At 63.7% G+C, this 17045-nt stretch overlaps 3 protein-coding genes across 5 annotated transcripts; all 3 read left to right on the forward strand.

Moving 5' to 3' along the window:
• Positions 1-317: 317 nt before the first annotated feature.
• SLC6A8 (solute carrier family 6 member 8) lies at positions 318-4968 on the forward strand (the record flags this gene model as incomplete). Of its 3 annotated transcripts, none has more annotated exons than XM_079540192.1 (14): positions 318-437; positions 763-961; positions 1188-1319; positions 1608-1881; positions 1954-2086; positions 2236-2370; positions 2452-2555; positions 2624-2748; positions 2820-2932; positions 3000-3137; positions 3578-3680; positions 3754-3854; positions 4059-4229; positions 4695-4968. In XM_079540192.1, 14 exons carry the CDS (start codon positions 318-320, stop codon positions 4824-4826), a joined length of 1980 nt encoding a protein of 659 aa, XP_079396318.1. In that variant the 3' UTR covers positions 4827-4968. The 3 variants fall into 3 exon arrangements, with proteins under 3 accessions (XP_079396318.1, XP_079396319.1, XP_079396320.1); XM_079540193.1 differs by having other exon boundaries at positions 318-420; positions 761-961; XM_079540194.1 differs by having other exon boundaries at positions 318-399; positions 761-961.
• A 1180-nt stretch (positions 4969-6148) lies between these two features.
• LOC306950137 (epidermal differentiation-specific protein-like) lies at positions 6149-7264 on the forward strand (the record flags this gene model as incomplete). The annotated part of the gene is made up of 1 exon (XM_079540294.1): positions 6149-7264. One exon carries the CDS (start codon positions 6149-6151, stop codon positions 7262-7264), a length of 1116 nt encoding a protein of 371 aa, XP_079396420.1.
• A 707-nt stretch (positions 7265-7971) lies between these two features.
• Positions 7972-12400, forward strand: QARS1 (glutaminyl-tRNA synthetase 1; the record flags this gene model as incomplete). The annotated part of the gene is made up of 23 exons (XM_079540479.1): positions 7972-8251; positions 8348-8457; positions 8544-8619; positions 8706-8770; positions 8859-8912; positions 9052-9109; positions 9253-9324; positions 9412-9497; positions 9619-9705; positions 9795-9894; positions 10007-10085; positions 10176-10284; positions 10355-10485; positions 10606-10698; positions 10772-10909; positions 10982-11069; positions 11146-11289; positions 11359-11463; positions 11588-11680; positions 11751-11878; positions 11979-12045; positions 12148-12273; positions 12350-12400. The coding sequence occupies 23 exons, from the start codon at positions 7972-7974 to the stop codon at positions 12398-12400; spliced, it is 2340 nt and encodes a 779-aa protein (XP_079396605.1).
• Positions 12401-17045: the final 4645 nt, after the last annotated feature.

Below are 17045 nucleotides of genomic sequence, written 5' to 3' on the forward strand. Positions count from 1 at the left end.
GCCCGTGGGGCGGACTGCAAGTCCCGGCAAGCCGCGGGCGGGCGGCGCGGCCAATGGCTCTCGAGGGGCGGTGCGGCCCGGCTCTGCCTCCGCCGCCGCCCGGTGCCGCGGCGCAGAGAGCCCCGGAGCGGCCGCGCGGCGCCGGCCCCGCAGCCCGGCTCTGAGCCGCCCGCCCGGCCCGGCCCGCCCCGCCGCGCCCCGCCGCCCTCAATGAGGTTCTTCCGACTCACCTTCAAGTGCTTCGTGGATTGCTTCTGAGCTCCCCCCCGGGCACGGAGCCGCCCCCGAGCCGCCCCCGGTCCCCGGCCCCCCGCGCCATGCCCCCCGTCCCCGCCGACACGGCCGCCCCGCAGCCGCCCGCCGCCCCGAGCCGCGACGCCGCCGCCCCGACGGGCTCCGGTAAGCGCGGGGCTGAAGCGGGCCGGGGAGGGATGCGGTGCGTGGGGAGGGGGGGGGGGGGGGGGGAACCGGGGGGGGTCGGGGTGGCGGCCCACGGCCACGCGCGACCGCGGCGCGCCCCCTCCCGTCCCGCCGCGGGGTGAGTCACCGCTCTGCATTGTGACGTCACGCGCCGGGCTGACATCTGACGTCACGCCCCCACGCGCGGAGCGAGGGCCGCGGGGTGCGGGGGGATCGCGCGAGGAAACCCCCCCCCCCCCCCCCCCCAACCCCCGCGCGCTCCCCCTTTCTCCCCACCCGGGGCGGAACCCGTGTGCGCTGGTGACGGCGGCGCGGCCCCCCCCCGTCCCTGTCCCGGCAGAGGGCACCGAGCCCCCCGCGGCGGGCGAGGAGCGGACGGTGACTGCGCCGCTGGTGGGGGCCCCCGGCCCCCCAAAAACGGCCGCCCCAGAGCGGGAGACGTGGACCCGGCAGATGGACTTCATCATGTCCTGCGTGGGCTTCGCCGTGGGGCTGGGCAACGTGTGGCGCTTCCCCTATCTGTGCTACAAGAACGGCGGAGGTGAGCACCGGCGCGGGGTCGGGGGGACGGCCCCTGGGGCTGCCCTTGTGGCTCGCGGGGTGGGGGTCCGCCACCTGCCCGCCCTGACCTACATCGGCGCGCGGCGAGGGGGAGTGCGCGGAGTGCCGCTCGCCATTCGCTGCGCCCAGCGGGCGGCGCGGGGGGGACCGGCGAGGGGGGGACGGCACGGCTGAGCCGTACCCTGAATGTCTGCGTCCCCCCCCAGGCGTCTTCCTCATCCCCTATCTGCTCATCGTCTTCGTGGGCGGCATCCCTGTCTTCTTCCTGGAGGTGGCCCTGGGGCAGTTCATGAAGCAGGGGGGTATCGCCGCATGGAATATCGCTCCGCTCTTCAAAGGTATTCACCGTTCCCCCCCCTTGGTGCCCTGCGCAGGGCCCCTGCAGCTTCCTGCCCACACCCCGTGTCCCGCAGCCAAGGATGGCAGCTCCCTGCCCTGCCCTGCAGCTCCCCATTACCGTCCCCGAGAGCCACGAGTCGTCACCGTGCCCATGGCCGACCCCGTGCCATCCCCCCACCCATTGTCCCACTTCTACACATCCCATCCCCACCGTCATCCCACATCCTGCCCCCCGGCTCACCGTGGGTGTGCGGAGCCCCGTGCCAACCCCGCTGCCGTTGTTCCAGGTCTGGGCTTGGCCTCCATGGTGATCGTCTTCTTCTGTAACTCCTACTACATCATGATCCTGGTGTGGGGGCTCTTCTACCTGGTGCACTCGCTGACCGACACGCTGCCCTGGGCCACCTGCGGCCACGCGTGGAACACAGAGCGGTGCACGGAGTTCTTCCACCTGGAACTGTGCCGCAACGCCAGTGCCAACGCCAGCGCCGCCGTCACCGCCCTCAACGTCAGCTGCGTCGACATGGCCGACAAGCGCTCACCTGTCATCGAGTTCTGGGAGTGAGTGTGGGGACGGCGTGGGGGCAGAGGGGACGGGGATGTGCGGGTGCTCAGTGCCACCCTGCCGTGCAGGAACAAAGTGCTGCGGCTGTCGGGGGACCTGAGCGAGCCGGGGGAGATGAACTGGCAGATGATCCTGTGCCTGGTCACCACCTGGATCATCGTCTACTTCTGCATCTGGAAGGGCGTCAAGTCAACCGGGAAGGTAACGTGGTCCCACATCTGTACGGCACGTTGCCACCCGTGCTTGGGGTCATCCAAGACCCGGCCCTGATGGGGACACGTGTGGCACGGGGTGTCCTGTCCCATAGCACCCCCTGCCCCACGGGGGTCTGACCAGCTCCCCATGCGCAGATCGTCTACTTCACGGCGCTGTTCCCCTATGTGGTCCTCATCCTGCTGCTGGTGCACGGCGTGACGCTGCCCGGCGCGCTGGGCGGCATCGTCTACTACCTGAAGCCCGATTGGTCCAAGCTGGCCGAGGCGCAGGTGAGGGCAGGGGGGGGCAGTGAGGCAACGGGGAGGGACACATGGTGCCCCTAAAATCCCAGCGCCATCCCCGTGCCCCAGGTCTGGATCGACGCCGGCACTCAGATCTTCTTCTCTTACGCCATTGGGTTGGGTGCGCTGACGGCGCTGGGCAGCTACAACCGCTTCCACAACAACTGCTACAGGTAGGGCTGCGCCGCCGCTGGGACCCCGCAGAGCCCCCGCAGCAGCCCATAACCCGCTGTGCCCGCAGGGACGCCTACATCCTGGCCGTCATCAACAGCTCCACCAGCTTCTTTGCCGGCTTCGTCGTCTTTTCCGTGCTGGGCTTCATGGCTTCGGAGCAGGGCGTGGATATCTCCAAAGTGGCCGAATCGGGTGAGTGGTGCGTGCTGTGAGCCCTGTGTATCCTACAGGGGGTGGCACCTCTCACCCTACTGTCCCCACAGGCCCTGGGTTGGCCTTCATCGCCTACCCCAAAGCCGTGACTCTGATGCCCCTGTCCCCGCTGTGGGCCACGCTCTTCTTCTTCATGCTCCTGGTGCTGGGGCTGGACAGCCAGGTACGGCGATGGGGATGGGGACGGGGACAGGATGCCGTGCCTCTGCTGACCCCGCTGTGTGCCACAGTTTGTCGGTGTGGAGGGTTTCATCACGGGCATCCTGGACCTGTTCCCCCAGCCGGGGGCCGGCTCACTGCGCCGCGAGCTCACCGCCGCGCTCTGCTGCCTCGTCTGCTGCCTCATCGACCTCTCCATGGTGACACAGGTGGGGACGCGCAGGGACACGGGCCGGGGCCGGGTTGTGCCTTTCCATGGCGTGGGCTGCCTGTGCCATCTGGGGGGGGGTGTGGCATTGGAGTGCCCTTGGCGTTGGGGATGTCTGTGACATTTGAGGTGTCCGTGCTGTGTGGGGTGTCTGTGCCTTTTGGGATGTCTGTCACACCATTGGAGTGCCCGTGGCATTGGGCTGTCCGTGCCATTTCGAGAATCCACACCGTTTGGGGTGTTGTCTGTGCCATTTGGGACGTTTGTGCCATTGTAAGTGTCCATGGCACTGCAGGGGTCTACGTGCCATTGGGGGTCCCCGTGCCATTTGGAATGCCAGTGCCATCTGTGGTCTCTGTGCTTGAGGTCCCTGTGCCATTCGGGTGCCCGTGCAGCAGGGACACACAGCACAGCCCGGTGACATGCTGTGCTGTCCCGCAGGGCGGCATGTACGTGTTCCAGCTGTTTGACAACTACTCGGCCAGCGGGATCACGCTGCTGTGGCAGGCCTTCTGGGAGTGCGTGGTCATCGCCTGGGTGTACGGTGAGGCCGTGGGATGGGGAGGGATGCGGGGACGGGCGCCCATGGGACCCCGCTGACAACCCCATCCCCGCAGGCGCTGACCGCTTCATGGACGACGTGGCCCGCATGATCGGCTACCGGCCGCTGCCCCTCATGAAGTGGTGCTGGGCCGTGGTGACGCCGCTGGTCTGCGTGGTGAGCGGGGACGCGGTCGCGCGTGGCTCGGGGGCCACTCGGGCGCCCTCTCGTGGCCGCGTGCGCGATGCCCCGGGCGGCGCTCCGCGGGCTCCGGGCTCCCCCCGGCGGCGGCTGCGGGCACGGCGGTGTGGTGAGGGTGGGAGGCTGGAGCGGGGAACACGCGTGAGGACGGCCGTGGGAGCTCGCTGCCGCTCCGCACAGGGCATCTTCTTGTTCCACGTGGTGAACTACAAACCGCTGACGTACAACAAGACCTACGTGTACCCGTGGTGGGGCGATGCCATCGGCTGGGTCCTGGCACTCTCCTCCATGCTCTGCATCCCCTGCACCGTCATCTACAAGCTCCTGCGCTGCAAAGGCTCCTTGCGCGAGGTGGGACAGCACTGGCGACCCTTGTCCCTGTCCCCATCCGGATCTGAATCCATTCCCTGTCCTCTCTGGCATCTCCATCTCATCGCCTCACCTTGCCGTCTCAGTCCAATCCTGAGCTGAATCCCATCCTCATCCCCGTTGCCTTCTCCCCATCTCATCCCTGTCCCCATTGCCATCTCACACAAAGCCCACCTCATCCGAATCTCATCCCTGCTCTATGCTTTTCTCTGTTCAAATCCCATCCTTGCCCCCATCCTTCTCTCTCTCTCAGCACCATCTCAGACCCCATCCCCACCCTGTGCCCCGCTACCGTGTCCCTCCCTCAGTCCCATCTCAATCCCTTCCCCAGCCCAATCCAAATTCTATTCCTACCCTATGCCCATCCAAACTCCATCCGTGTCCCCATCCTCACCCACGTGCCATGTCCCGTGCCACGTCCCCGCTGCTGACCCCATGTCCCTGCAGCGCTGGCAGCTGCTGACCACGCCGATCTGGGGCCACCACCACCTGGAGTACCTGACGCCCGAGGCCGAAGCCAAACTGCTGGCCCCGGAGCCCCCCAAGGAGAAGACGACGCTCTTCGAGACTGTGATCTGAGCGTGGGGAGGGTCGCGCTGCTCCCGCCCGCCATAGCAATAATGCCAGCACCGCCTCCCACCCACGCAGCCCTGCCCCCGGGCCCCCCCTGCCGCGCTGCCCCAGCCTCGATGCAGGGAGCAGGGGGTGGTGGGAACCGCTCGGGGACACGGGGACGGGGCGGCCATGGGGGTCCCCAGCACTGGGAGGGGGGTGTGGGACATGGGCAGTGGGTGGTGGGAGGGGGGGAAGCGAGTAGGACAGCCCCTCCCCGGCCTCCGTCCCTGTGCCCCGCTGTCCCCCCCCAACCCGGCCGGCCCGGCCAGTGGCACCTCGCTCACTAACCGCTTCTGTAGCGTTTGTCTGGTGTAACCCCAACCGCCCCGACATCTGGCAATAAACTGGGAGACCCTGGCACACCCCGGCTTGGGATTGCAGCACCTGGTTGGGAGGAGCTGGATGGGTGTGGTGGCACTGAGGGGCTGCGGAGAACCTCTCATTGCAGGGTTATAGGGGCAGCTGCTGCCCTGAGCCCAGCTGGCTGTGGGAGGGTTGTGGGGCTGAGAGTTGCCCAAACCCATGTCTGATGTGTGGCTGGGGGTGTCAGCGGTGTATGCTGCCCCAGGAGGTCCGTGGGCATCCTGCTCTGCAGTGAAGTTAGGGATGTCCTCACCGTGAGGGACAAGGAGGGAACAGTGGCACTGTCTGCCCAAGCCATCCCTGCGTCATGCCTTGTCACACCACCACACCGTGTCATATGTCTCTGTTGTAACACCCTGTGCAGTGCCATGGTGGGTGATATGCCGTGCCATCCATGTGGCCGTGCCGTGCCAAGTGGCCGTGCTGTGCCAAGTGGCCGTGCTGTGCCAGGTGGCCGTGCTGTGCTGTGCCAGGGGCTGCGCTGAGCTCCAGTGGGACTGGAGTGCAGTGGGGTCTCAGCCGGGGAGACCGGTTGGTGCCACCGCTGCACCCTCTCACCCCACCACGGTGATCCAGCCGTTCCGGCCCCACCGCCATCTCACACCATAATTAGTGCAGGCAGGGCGGAAGCACCCCTACTAATTGCCGGTGACTCGTTAGCGCTGGAGCGCCATGTGCTTGGGGTGCGGCAGGACTATCCGGCAGGGCTGGTCTGCGGGCATCCCGCTGCGCCGTGCGGGTCTGCGGGGCCGTGGCAGGGCCCTCGTGTCACGGCATGTCACAGCCCTGCGATAAAAGCGACGGCTGCGGGGCGGCGTTGGGGCACGGCGGCAGAGACGGTGAGAGCAGAGGCAGCGGGACGGGGCAGGGAAGGGAACGGAACCGGGGAGAGGAGGAACCGGGGCTCTCGGCCACACAGCGCCATGAACAAGATCACGGTGTACGAGCGTGCTGACTTCGAGGGGTTGAGTCGTGAGTTCACCTGCGACGTGCCCGACCTGCATGAACTGGATTTCGGCGACTGCATCGCCTCGCTGAAGGTGGTGGGGCAGCCCTGGATCGCTTACACTCAGCCCAAGTACGAGGGCGAGCCGCACGTCTTCGAGGAGGGTGAGTACACGGCTGTGGAGCGGCCCAACAGCTTCTCGGCGCTGCGCCTGGTGCACCACGACCTGCTGGACCCACAGATCACCCTCTACGAGCGGCCCTACCTGCAGGGCGCCTGCAAGGTGGTCAGCGAGGAGACCAACTTGGCGTACGGATACTTCAATGACCGCGTGGCCTCGCACGTGGTGCAGCGCGGGGTCTGGCTGCTCTACCAGCACCCCAACCGCGGTGGCTGGCACTGCTTGGCGTGGCCCGGGGAGCGCGTGGACGACTATGGGGCGCAGCTGCACTTCCAGGCCCGGCTGTCCCATCTGCGCCCGCTGCGGCCCGGCCGCCCCACGGTCACCGCGCAGCTCCTGTGGGACCAGAAACGCATAGAGGCGGAGCGGGAGGTGCTGGTGGATGAGATCGTGGGGGTGAACGAGACCGAATCGGAGCAGGCGCTGGCGGCCGGCAGCACGCGGGAGTACAGCACGACGCTGTGGCAGAGCTTCCACTTCAGCAACGCCACCAGCCTGCGGGCCGGGCTCTCCTTCACGCTGGCCGTGGAGGCCAGCAACGTTTTCACGGTGCAGAAGGGCCGCAGCGAATCATGCACACGGAGGGAGCGCAGCGAGGTGGCCCTGCCCGCCAAGGTCCCCCCGCGCACGCAGCTCACCGTCCACGTGCTGCGCAAGGAGGTGACGCTGTCGGTGCCCGTGCTGCTCACCATCACACAGAATGAGGCGGTGCGCACCGAGATGGGGGAGTATCGCAGTGTGTCAGGCACCAACGTCTGCGCGCGGTTCAGCATGAGGCCGCTGCCCGCCGCGGGCACCAGTAAGGAGGAGCAGTCGGGGGCTGCGGTGGGCACTGAGCAGGGGATGGGGCGGGTGGCGGCCATAGGGACAGAGCCAGGGGACGACGTGGAGCAGGTACCCACCAGGTGCTGAGAGTGGCCGTGCCAATAAAGCCCTTTCTGAATTGCAGTGTTGGCAGCGGTGTTGAGGATGGGAGTGGGTATCCTGGGGTGCCGCAGCCTGAGCACGGCGCTGTGGGGCAGCTACAGTGGATGGGTTTGGGCATAGAGGTCAGCTGGATGGTGCTGGGGTGCGGGAGCGGACGTGGAAAGGGACGCGGGTGGCTGTGGGAACACAATGAGGGGGGACATGGGTGGCTGTGAGGGCATAAGACGGGTGCAAAGAAGAGAGAAGCGGTTGCGGGGACACAATGTAGAGGTCACAGGGGGCAGGGGTGTACGTGGGGGGACAATCTGGGGATGAAGGGAGAAGACGGGTGGCCGTCTGAGGCATAAGGTGGACATGCGGGGCCGCAATATGCGCGCCCGCCGACGACAAAAGAGACCGAGCGCCGTCCTCAAGGGTCCGCCCGCCACCGCCCCCCGCAGCCCCGGGGCCGGCCCTGCCAGCCCCCTGCCCCGCCCCGGGCCTGCCCCCCACGTGTCATCCGCGGGCAGCGGTCCCTTTAAATGATGCAACCGTCCTTCCGCCTGGCCACGCCCCCCTGCTCTCCGATTCGCGAAGCTTGCAAGGAGTTTCCTCACTCCATTGGCCGAAGGGAGGGACACTCTCCACTGATTGGCTCGTCGGGGAGAGCGGAGCGGCGCGAGGCCCCGCCCCCGCAGGCGGGCAGCGGCAGCATGGCGGCGATGGCGGCGGAGGAGACGGAGGTGCTGAATTTGTTCACCGGCATCGGGCTGACCGAGGCCAAGGCCCGCGAGACGCTGCGCAACGCCGCGTTGAGCGCGCAGCTCCGCCAGGCCGTGCTTCAGGCCCGCGCCGCGCTGGGCTCAGGCCTGGATAAAGCCACCGGTGCTCTGCTGTACAATGCGGCCGCCCGGCTCCGCGACCCTGACCGCTTGGCCTTCGTGGTGGGGTACATCGGGCGGAGGGAGATCCGCACCGACCAGCAGTTGGGCGGTACGGAGCGGCCTGGGGGGGGGGGGGAGAAGAGGGGGGGGATGGGGAAGCGGGGCAAGGTGCCGGGGGCCGGTGCTGAGCGCGCTGTGGCCGCAGCCGCCCTGCAGTACCTCCGCAGTCACCCGCTGGATCCGCTGGAAGCGGCCGACTTCGAGCGGGCGTGCGGCGTGGGGGTGCGGGTCAGCCCCGAGCAGATCGAGGAGGCGGTGAGTGGGGCCGTGGGGGGCGCGGAGCGGGACTGGAGGAACTGGGGGGTCGGGCTGTGCTCCCCGCTCAGCTCCCGGGTCCGCAGGTGGAGGCCGTGGTCAGCCGGCACCGGGAGGAGCTCCTGGCGGAGCGGTACCGCTTCAACACGGGGCTGCTGATGGGTGAGTGCGGGGCAGGGGGATGGAGTCGGGCCTGGGGGTCTTCTTGAAGCCCCCTGGGCCGCGCCCCATGCTGCATGCCCCAACAGCGGAGGCGCGGAGCCGGCTGCAGTGGGCAGATGGGAAGAGCATCAAGAACGAGGTGGATCTGCAGGTGGGTGCTGGGCTCTGCAGCACAACATGCGTGCCCTGGGCTGCCCCGGGCATGGGACACCCTGTCAGACCGCCTTCATTCCACTCAGGTGCTGCATTTGCTGGGACCAAAGACAGAAGCTGATCTGGAAAAGAAACCAAAGGTGATGCGGAAGGGCCGCGTGGTGATTCCTGAGTGGCTGCAGCTGCCATCACAGGACAGCTCTATTGCTGGGGAGTGGGCAGGGCTGGAGAGAGGTGTGTGCGCAGTGGGTGCTCAGGCTGCTGTGCTCGTCCCCATAGGCTGCCAAGGCCCGGCCAGCCCCAGTGGAGAAGCAGAAGGTGCTGGTGGTGGAGAATGGTGAGCGGCTCCGTGGGAGCTTCCCCAGCCCTTTGGGCCCAGCAACCCCTGGGCTGTGGTCGGGCATCACCGCAATCAGTGCAAGTACAGGCTGTCCTCTGGCCCACTGGGCAGTGCTGGCTCAGCCCTGTCTCTCCCCATAGGTGAGGTGAGCACAGAGACGAAGTCGCTGCTGGAGCAGCTGCGAGGAGAAGCTCTGAAATTCCACAAGCCGGGTGAGGGCGAGCAGGCACTGCCTGCAGGCTGCCAGGCTGTGCCAGGCTTGGAACACTGCTGCAGCACTGACCACACCGTCCTCACAGGAGAGAACTACAAGACGGAGGGCTATGTGGTGACACCAAACACCATGGCTCTGCTGAAGCAGCACCTGGCAGTCACGGGTGGGCAGGTGAGGTCGGGTCTCCGAGCACAGCGACTCCCTTGTGGGTAACATCGTTGTGTAAGGCTGCAGTGGGCGCTGGGGAGGCACAAGGTATGAGGGTTGTGACAGTGCCTTCTCTTTTCCCCAGGTGCGGACACGGTTCCCTCCTGAGCCCAATGGCATCCTGCACATTGGCCATGCCAAGGCCATCAACTTCAACTTTGGTTACGCCAAGGTGGGCGCAGCCTGCTCCCATCTCCCCGCATCCTCTGGTTGTGTCCAGGCCCTGTGAGGAGCAGCTGCTTACTCTCCTTACTTTCCCAGGCGAATGGGGGAATCTGCTTTCTGCGCTATGATGACACCAACCCTGAGAAGGAGGAAGAGAAGTACTTTACGGCCATCCGAGAGATGGTGGAGTGGCTTGGTAGGGCTTGTACTGGGGAGAGCGGGATGGGGCTGGGTTGCTGATGGGAACATTCCTGCATGTAGCTCCTGCTGCCAAGCCCTAGTGCTGGCTCAAACCTGTCTACCCCCAGGCTACCAGCCCTATGCTGTGACCCACGCCTCAGACTACTTTGACCAGCTCTACACCTGGGCTCTGGAGCTCATCCGCAGGTGAGTGTGCTGCAGCGGTGCCCAGAGATGGCTGCCCTTTGTCCGGGGGTGGGCTGCTTATGTCCACTTGGCCATGTGTCCTCTCTGCAGGGGACAGGCCTACGTCTGCCATCAGAAGGTTGAAGAGATCAAGGGCCACAACCCACCACCATCACCGTGGCGGGACCGGCCTGTGGAGGAGTCACTAGTGCTCTTTGAGGTACTCTCAGCCAGGGACTGTGTGCCTATGGGGTGCAGGGCCCAGCTGATGGCCTTTGCCTGCCCTGCAGGACATGCGAAAGGGGAAGTTTGGGGAGGGGGAGGCCACGCTGCGAATGAAGCTGGTGATGGAGGATGGGAAGATGGACCCCGTTGCCTACCGTGTCAAGTTCACTCCGCACCACCGCACTGGGGACAAGTGGTATGGAGAGCTCACAGCGTCCCACAAGATGTGTCAGGGACGGGTCTGTGTGTGCTTGGAGCAGGGGGGGGTCTTGGGAGAGGAATGGAGAGGCTGGGGCAAAGTTCACACGCCCTGTAGGTGCATCTACCCGACGTATGACTACACACATTGCCTCTGCGACTCCATCGAGCACATCACGCACTCCCTCTGCACCAAGGAGTTCCAGGCCAGGTGAGCATCATGCACAGCCCTGAGCAGGGGTCACCATGTCCTTGTGGCTGAGCTGGGCTGTGCTTCTTCGCAGGCGCTCCTCCTACTTCTGGCTGTGCAATGCGCTGGACGTGTACTGCCCTGTGCAGTGGGAATATGGCCGTCTCAACCTGCTCTACACCGTTGTCTCCAAGAGGAAGATCATCCGCCTGGTGGAGACTGGGGCTGTGCGGTAGGGGTGGACCAGCAGACAGAGTGGCTGTCGCTCAGGGCATGCTGGATTGTCACAGCAGTGTCTTCTCAGGGACTGGGATGACCCGCGGCTCTTCACGCTGACTGCCCTGCGCCGGCGAGGCTTCCCTCCTGAGGCCATCAATAACTTCTGTGCACGGGTAGGCACTACAGGATTAGGCATGTGGAAGTGTTCCCCTAGCCAGCAGGGTGACAGCAGTGCATTCCATCCCACAGGTTGGTGTGACAGTGGCCCAGGCAACGATGGAACCGCACTTGCTGGAGGCGTGCGTGAGGGATGTGCTGAATGAGCAGGCCCCCCGCGCCATGGCTGTGCTGGAGCCCCTCAAGGTCACCATCACCAACTTCCCGGCCCCCCAGGTGAGGCTGCTGTGGTCTGGGCTGGGTGCAGCGGTCCTGGGGCAGCGTTCACCCTCTCTTGTCCCCCAGACAATCGACGTCCTCGTGCCCAACTTTCCTGCTGATGAGAGCCGGGGCTTCCACAAAGTGCCCTTCCAGTCTGTCGTCTACATCGAGGAGACCGACTTCAAGGAGGTGAGTTGGGCACAGTGCCACTGAGCACGGCAGCAGAACGGGGAAGGGGACACAGTCATGGGGACTGAGCTGGAGGGGGGGATATGTGCTGCACCCCCTCCTGCAGCAGTGCATCCTCTCACAGGAGGCGGACAGGGGCTACAAGCGCCTGGCCCTCGGGCAGCCTGTGGGGCTGCGGCACACCGGCTACGTCATCGCTGTGCAGAACGTCATCAAGGTGCGTGGCCCTGAGCAGGGGGGCTGTGGGCCAGAGCTGCCCCCTGATGGCTCCTCTCCCCCCCCCCCAGGATGCCCATGGGCGTGTCATTGAGCTGGAGGTGACCTGCACCAAGTCGGATGCAGCGGAGAAGCCCAAAGCCTTCATCCATTGGGTGTCAGAGCCGCGGGTGTGCGAAGTGCGGCTGTATGAGCGGCTGTGAGTACCAGGGCAGCACGGCAGTGGTGTCACCTGGCCACTGTCACCCCACCACAGGGTGCTGCTGCCCCACAGCTCCTTTGGCTGAGTCTCATTACAGGTTTTTGCACAAAAATCCTGAGGACCCTTTGGAGGTGCCGGGTGGATTCCTGAGTGACCTCAACCCAGTGAGTGCCAACGGCGATTTGTTGCAGCCCTCATGTCCTCAGCATTGGCACAGAGAGGGGCTGAGGTGCTGACAGTGCTGTTCCCTTACCCACCCTGCCCAGGACTCCCTCCACGTGGTGGACAATGCCCTGGTTGACAGCTCTGTCCTCGGGGCCCAGCCCTTTGATAAGTTCCAGTTCGAGCGCCTGGGCTACTTCTCAGTGGATCCTGACAGCACTGACAGCAAGGTGAGCCCTGGGGCAGGGAACAGCACACCAGGCCCCCTTGGGAGGCTGCAGTGCTCTGAGCCTTGCCTGTCCCCAGCTGGTGTTCAACCGGACTGTGACGCTGAAGGAGGACCCCGGCAAAGCCTGAGCTCTGCTGCCACGCTGCTGCCTGTGTGCCCTCAGCCAGGGGAAGGCTCCTGGGGGGGGGCAGGATGGAGCCCAGCCCCACGCCCTCTCACCAAGAGCCGCAGCTGCCTTAGCACAGCCCCGCGGGGACGTGCCGGTGTCACCTCAATAAAGTGGAGCATCGCAGCCTGGTCCCTGTGTTCAGCCCTGGGGTCAATGGCAGTGGAGGGGGGGGACACACCTATCCTGTGGGCCGGCTGGTGTTGCAGCACGGTGTGCCGCTGCGTGGGGATAACGGACTGCAGCGCCGACGGGAGGTGCGCGCTGGGGATGTGTACAAACAGCAGCCGCCGACCCGCATTAAGGTGGACTCGAGTGGGGCGAGCTCTGCCCGGCCCTGGGCTAGAAGTCCCCGGGGAGCCCCCGCGGTCTCGGTTCGTCCCTTCGCGGCTCTGCATCCCCAGCCCCCTCGGGGCTGGCCGTAGGTTGTGGGAGTCTGTGCCCGTCCCCGTGGGCCACCTTAAGCAGCCGTGGGGCCGCACCGCGCACACGGACGCCTTAAAGCAGCCTCAGGCCGCGTTCTCCTCCCGATCCCGGCGCGGAAACAGCGGGGCTGGGACAGCCGCACGGCCCGCGGCCGGCACCGACACCCGCCCGTGGGCGCCCCGTGGGTTGGAGCCTGCCTGCAGCCTCGCGGGTCGGCCCGCAGCCCCGTGGTCTGACCCGGCCAGACAGCAGGCGCCGCATCCCCAGCCCAGCAATGCCGCCAGCCGCGGTGCCGGAGCCGTCCCGGCCGCAACCCACGCGCCTCCCGGCTCCGAGCGCGCCCCTCCCGCCGCGCAGCGCGCCCCCCGCCGGCCGCCCCCACCTCGGGACCGCGGCCCCTTTAAGGCGAGGGGCGGGCCCGAGCGCCGAGTTCTCGCGGGAGTTGGGGGCCGCGCTCTCGCGAGGCCGAGGTAGCGCGCTGATTGGCTGCGGGGGGTTGAATGTAAGATGGCGCCCAGGGAGCTGTGAGGGGAAAAGACTCGGGGCCGAGGCGGCGGCGGCGCGAGTCGGCGGCGGCAGCGGGGCCGGGGTGAGGCGGGGCCGGGCCGCGGCGCGGCGCAGCGGGGCCGTCGGGCCGGGGAGAGCGGGGGGGGGCGACGCGAGGCGGGGGACGGCGGGGCCGGGCGGGGCCTACCGTCGTGCGCAGGGGGGGAGGCGGCGGCGGCGGTTCCGGGGGCGGCGCGGGCCCGGCGGGGAGGGGGAAGGGAGGGGCGGCCCCGCCCGGCGGGAGCGCGCGCGGCTTCACCGTGCCCGCGCGGGGCGCGCCCCCCTCCGCGCCCCCCCTTCCCTCCGCCTCGCTCGGGCGGCGGCAGCGCGCACCGGAAGGCTGCGGCCTCCGCCTTCCCACCGAGCCCAAACGTGGCTCCTGCGGTGGGGCGGCGGCGGGGGCTGCCCGGGGCCCGCGGGGAACAAAGGAGGGCCCCGGCGCCCCGCCGCAGGTGGAGGGAGGCCGGGCCGGCGGTGGGGCCGGGCGCGGTGACGGGGCGGTTTGTGCCAGGGGACCTCTGGGCTCCGTCAGCGCTGTTGCCGCTGCTGCCTTGTGCTGCTGCCTTGTTCTCAGCTCTGCCTTCCCACCGTGACGGGTGCGGAGGGAGGGGTCCCATCGCCGCCTTCCCCGGAGCCCGGCGATCTCTTCCCGTTCATATTAAGAGGCAAAGCCTATTGAACGTAAAATGGCTTTAATAAAGAAAAAAAGGAACCGGGGATGGAAAGGGCTTCTTTGTTCTGTCTTCTCCAGAACGTTACAAGTCTAAGAGCTCAGGACAAGAGCAGCAGAAATACATGCACCATGGTGACTGGTGAGTCCGGATCGTCCACATGCTGCGAGTCGTGTGTGTGTTCTCAGTAACCTCGGGCTGAGTTTACGAACTAACTGTGTGTGCTTGCGGTCCTCAGAGGGTTTTGTGCCCTCATTTCCCGGAAGACAGGGTCGTACTGAGCAGGGAGGGCTTACATCCACTTAGCGAAGGAAGCGTTCTGCCTGGGTGCTCTTTTGGCTTAAAAATGTGCTGCTGAGGCCTAAGAAGGAGTTTGCTGTTTCTAACATGTGTCTAATGGTTCAAGGGATCATATCTTGGTGAAAGTGGCAGCTGCAGCAGTGAGCTGTGTGCTGCAGAACCTCGGCCTGTTGAATGCACTGAAAGGTTTCTGTCTGTTCAGAAACGTGGGTGAGTTTAGTTGTAACAGCTGTGGTTTCTGTGGTTACAGTGTTACTTTCCTGAATCTTCGCCTAACTCTGGTACCTGTGCTGCTGTGTGTAGCTGTGAAGCACAGCCTGAGCCGTTCAGTGCTCTTAAATATATTTAACCAAGCAGCCTTCAGGTAGATGGGAACGATCTGATTCTGAGAGATCCCAAGCTGTTCTGTTACCTGTGGTGCCTTCGACTCTTTTCTTTTGGCTGGAGTTTAAAGGAAGGTCCTGTTGTTGTCTGGGAGAAGGAACGATGCTCTCAGTACCACGTGGCACAGCGGGGTTCTGCTCCATGCTTGGGACTTCACATGTTGCAGAGGCTCACAGAAGCAGCTTGGTGCTTTATGTGTTAGTGACTCTTGCTGTAGTAATTTTATGCCAATAACTACAAGGGTTTTTCTGTGTTAGGTGAGATGTTCCTTGTGGCAGGGGAAGATTCACAAGACCAGAATGGTAGGCTGACTGTGGTGCTGATTAGGATGGAGCAGCTGAGCAGGGTCAAGAATCTGTGTGTAAGAAATTCATGTTATTTGTTCTGCTTTCTAGTGGTCAGAAGAGGTAGGTGGTGATTTGGTGGTGGATCTCCTGCTGATCTTTGAGCCTGTTGCTTCTGTAACTGGGTTTCTGTAGCTTCTGGCCTCTGCTGTGGAGGAGCATGATGTGTGTATGAGCAGCTCTTAGGAGAAGGGTTGGAGTTCCAAAAGCAGTGTATGAGCCCTAATGGGGTGTAGTTCCATGACGTAACTTTATCTGTTTGGGCTAATGGATAACTACTGACATCCCTTGACAAAATTAACAGAAAGTAAATAATCTCCTAAGACACAATTGATTCCCTGAGCCCTTTCAGTGTAACAAGTGCCAGTGCAGCAGTAAAGAAGGTCTTTGCCAGGGGCTGAGCCCTCCCAGCTCTGCGACAGCTGGCTGTCACATCAACAGCACTAAAGTCAGAGAGCAGCTGTTAGTGTTTGCTGCTGGGCTCCTGGCGTGGCATCCTTGAGGCTTCCTTCCCAGAAGTCTCCCCTCTGCAGGCTGTGTCTGCTAATGCACCTCCAGGTGGCTGTGCACTGTGATTGTGCTGATCTAAAAGCTTCACCATGGTACTTAAGTAGAAAATGTGCAAGTTCTAAATAGAAACGTGAGACAAGTTAATAACTCAAAATGTGTTTACCTGCTTGAGAGCGTCTACCAGAGCTTCTTACAGTTAGGTGCAAGATGAGTTGTGTGCTGAGTGTAGCTCCTGTCCAAGTCCCTGAAGATGCATTAGTAACTTTAATCTCCATTGGTGTCACCTTGGACATTCAGGTGTCCAATGACTGCGATAGGGTTGATGGGGGGGAAAAAAGGAGCAAAGTATCAGCTGAGCCTCTTCAGTGGGAAAAGCTGAGCATCAAGCTTAGATGTGCTTAGCTTTTCCTTGAGTGGCTCCTGGAGGAAACCTTGCTGAGTCAGCATCTGAGTGAGTAGTTTTATTGGCTCTGTCATGCAGACCTGAGAACTTGTCAGAGCAGAGTCACTGACAGGTAGGAGAACAGCTGTCCAGCTCTGCGCTCTGTGGGAGCTTCTGTATGCTGATTTCTACAGAATTGTCGTATTTAGCAAGTGGGCACTGTTCTGCTTTGTATTGCTGAAGACTGATGCGTGTTTTAAGTAGTAATTCCAGAAACTGTACATTCAGCAAGTTGCCTCGTGTTCCCTTACCTGTGATGTTCGTTCTTGTTCACGTGGGCCTGGTCAAATGTGCTAGCTGTGAACCTCCTCCATGTAAACAACCCTGTGTGCTTAGAGTGCTGTCACATAACGGTGAAGAGCGGTTAGAGAGCACCGTAGGGCTTGCTGGTATTGGTGGGAGCTGGGCTCGGACTTGGCAATGCGGTTACGCCACTGACAGCCTTGAACTTGCTTCCATCTTCACACGGTTGTTGCGGTCTTCTGTTCAGTCAGAAGCCTCTGTCCTGGTTCTGCTTGGTTAAAGCACTGTGAAATGTTGCAGAGCTCTGCTTTTTGTACTTCTGGTAAGGACTGCAGTCAGTATGTGCATGCAGTGATGTTGTCCCTTTTTCTACTTCTCCACCAGTAATCCCAGATCTCCTCTTCTAGTCTGAATGCTGTGCTGTTTCATGTCTTTTCGCAGCCATCTCAGCAGCTGGTGGTGTTAGAGCTCAGATCTATTTACCCTTTATTGGGACTAATGAGTACCTTAGAAACAAGCAGTATGCTCGCTGCTGAAACAATTTGTGGGCTCAAACAAGTTAAGTCAATAAGAGAAGAACGCTGCCAATGTGTACCCTAGAGCTTTCTAATGTTCTCAGGTGTAGTCATCTTTTGTTTTTTTTCCTCCTTGCGCTCGCTTTCTCAAATCATCTGACTGCTTCTGTCTCTCTTCTGTCTTCACACATTTCTCGTTAACCTCTTCCTGTATTGAAAAGATATC

The sequence above is a fragment of the Tetrao urogallus genome, assembly GCF_951394365.1.
Source record: "Tetrao urogallus genome assembly, chromosome: 10".
NCBI lineage: Eukaryota > Metazoa > Chordata > Aves > Galliformes > Phasianidae > Tetrao > Tetrao urogallus.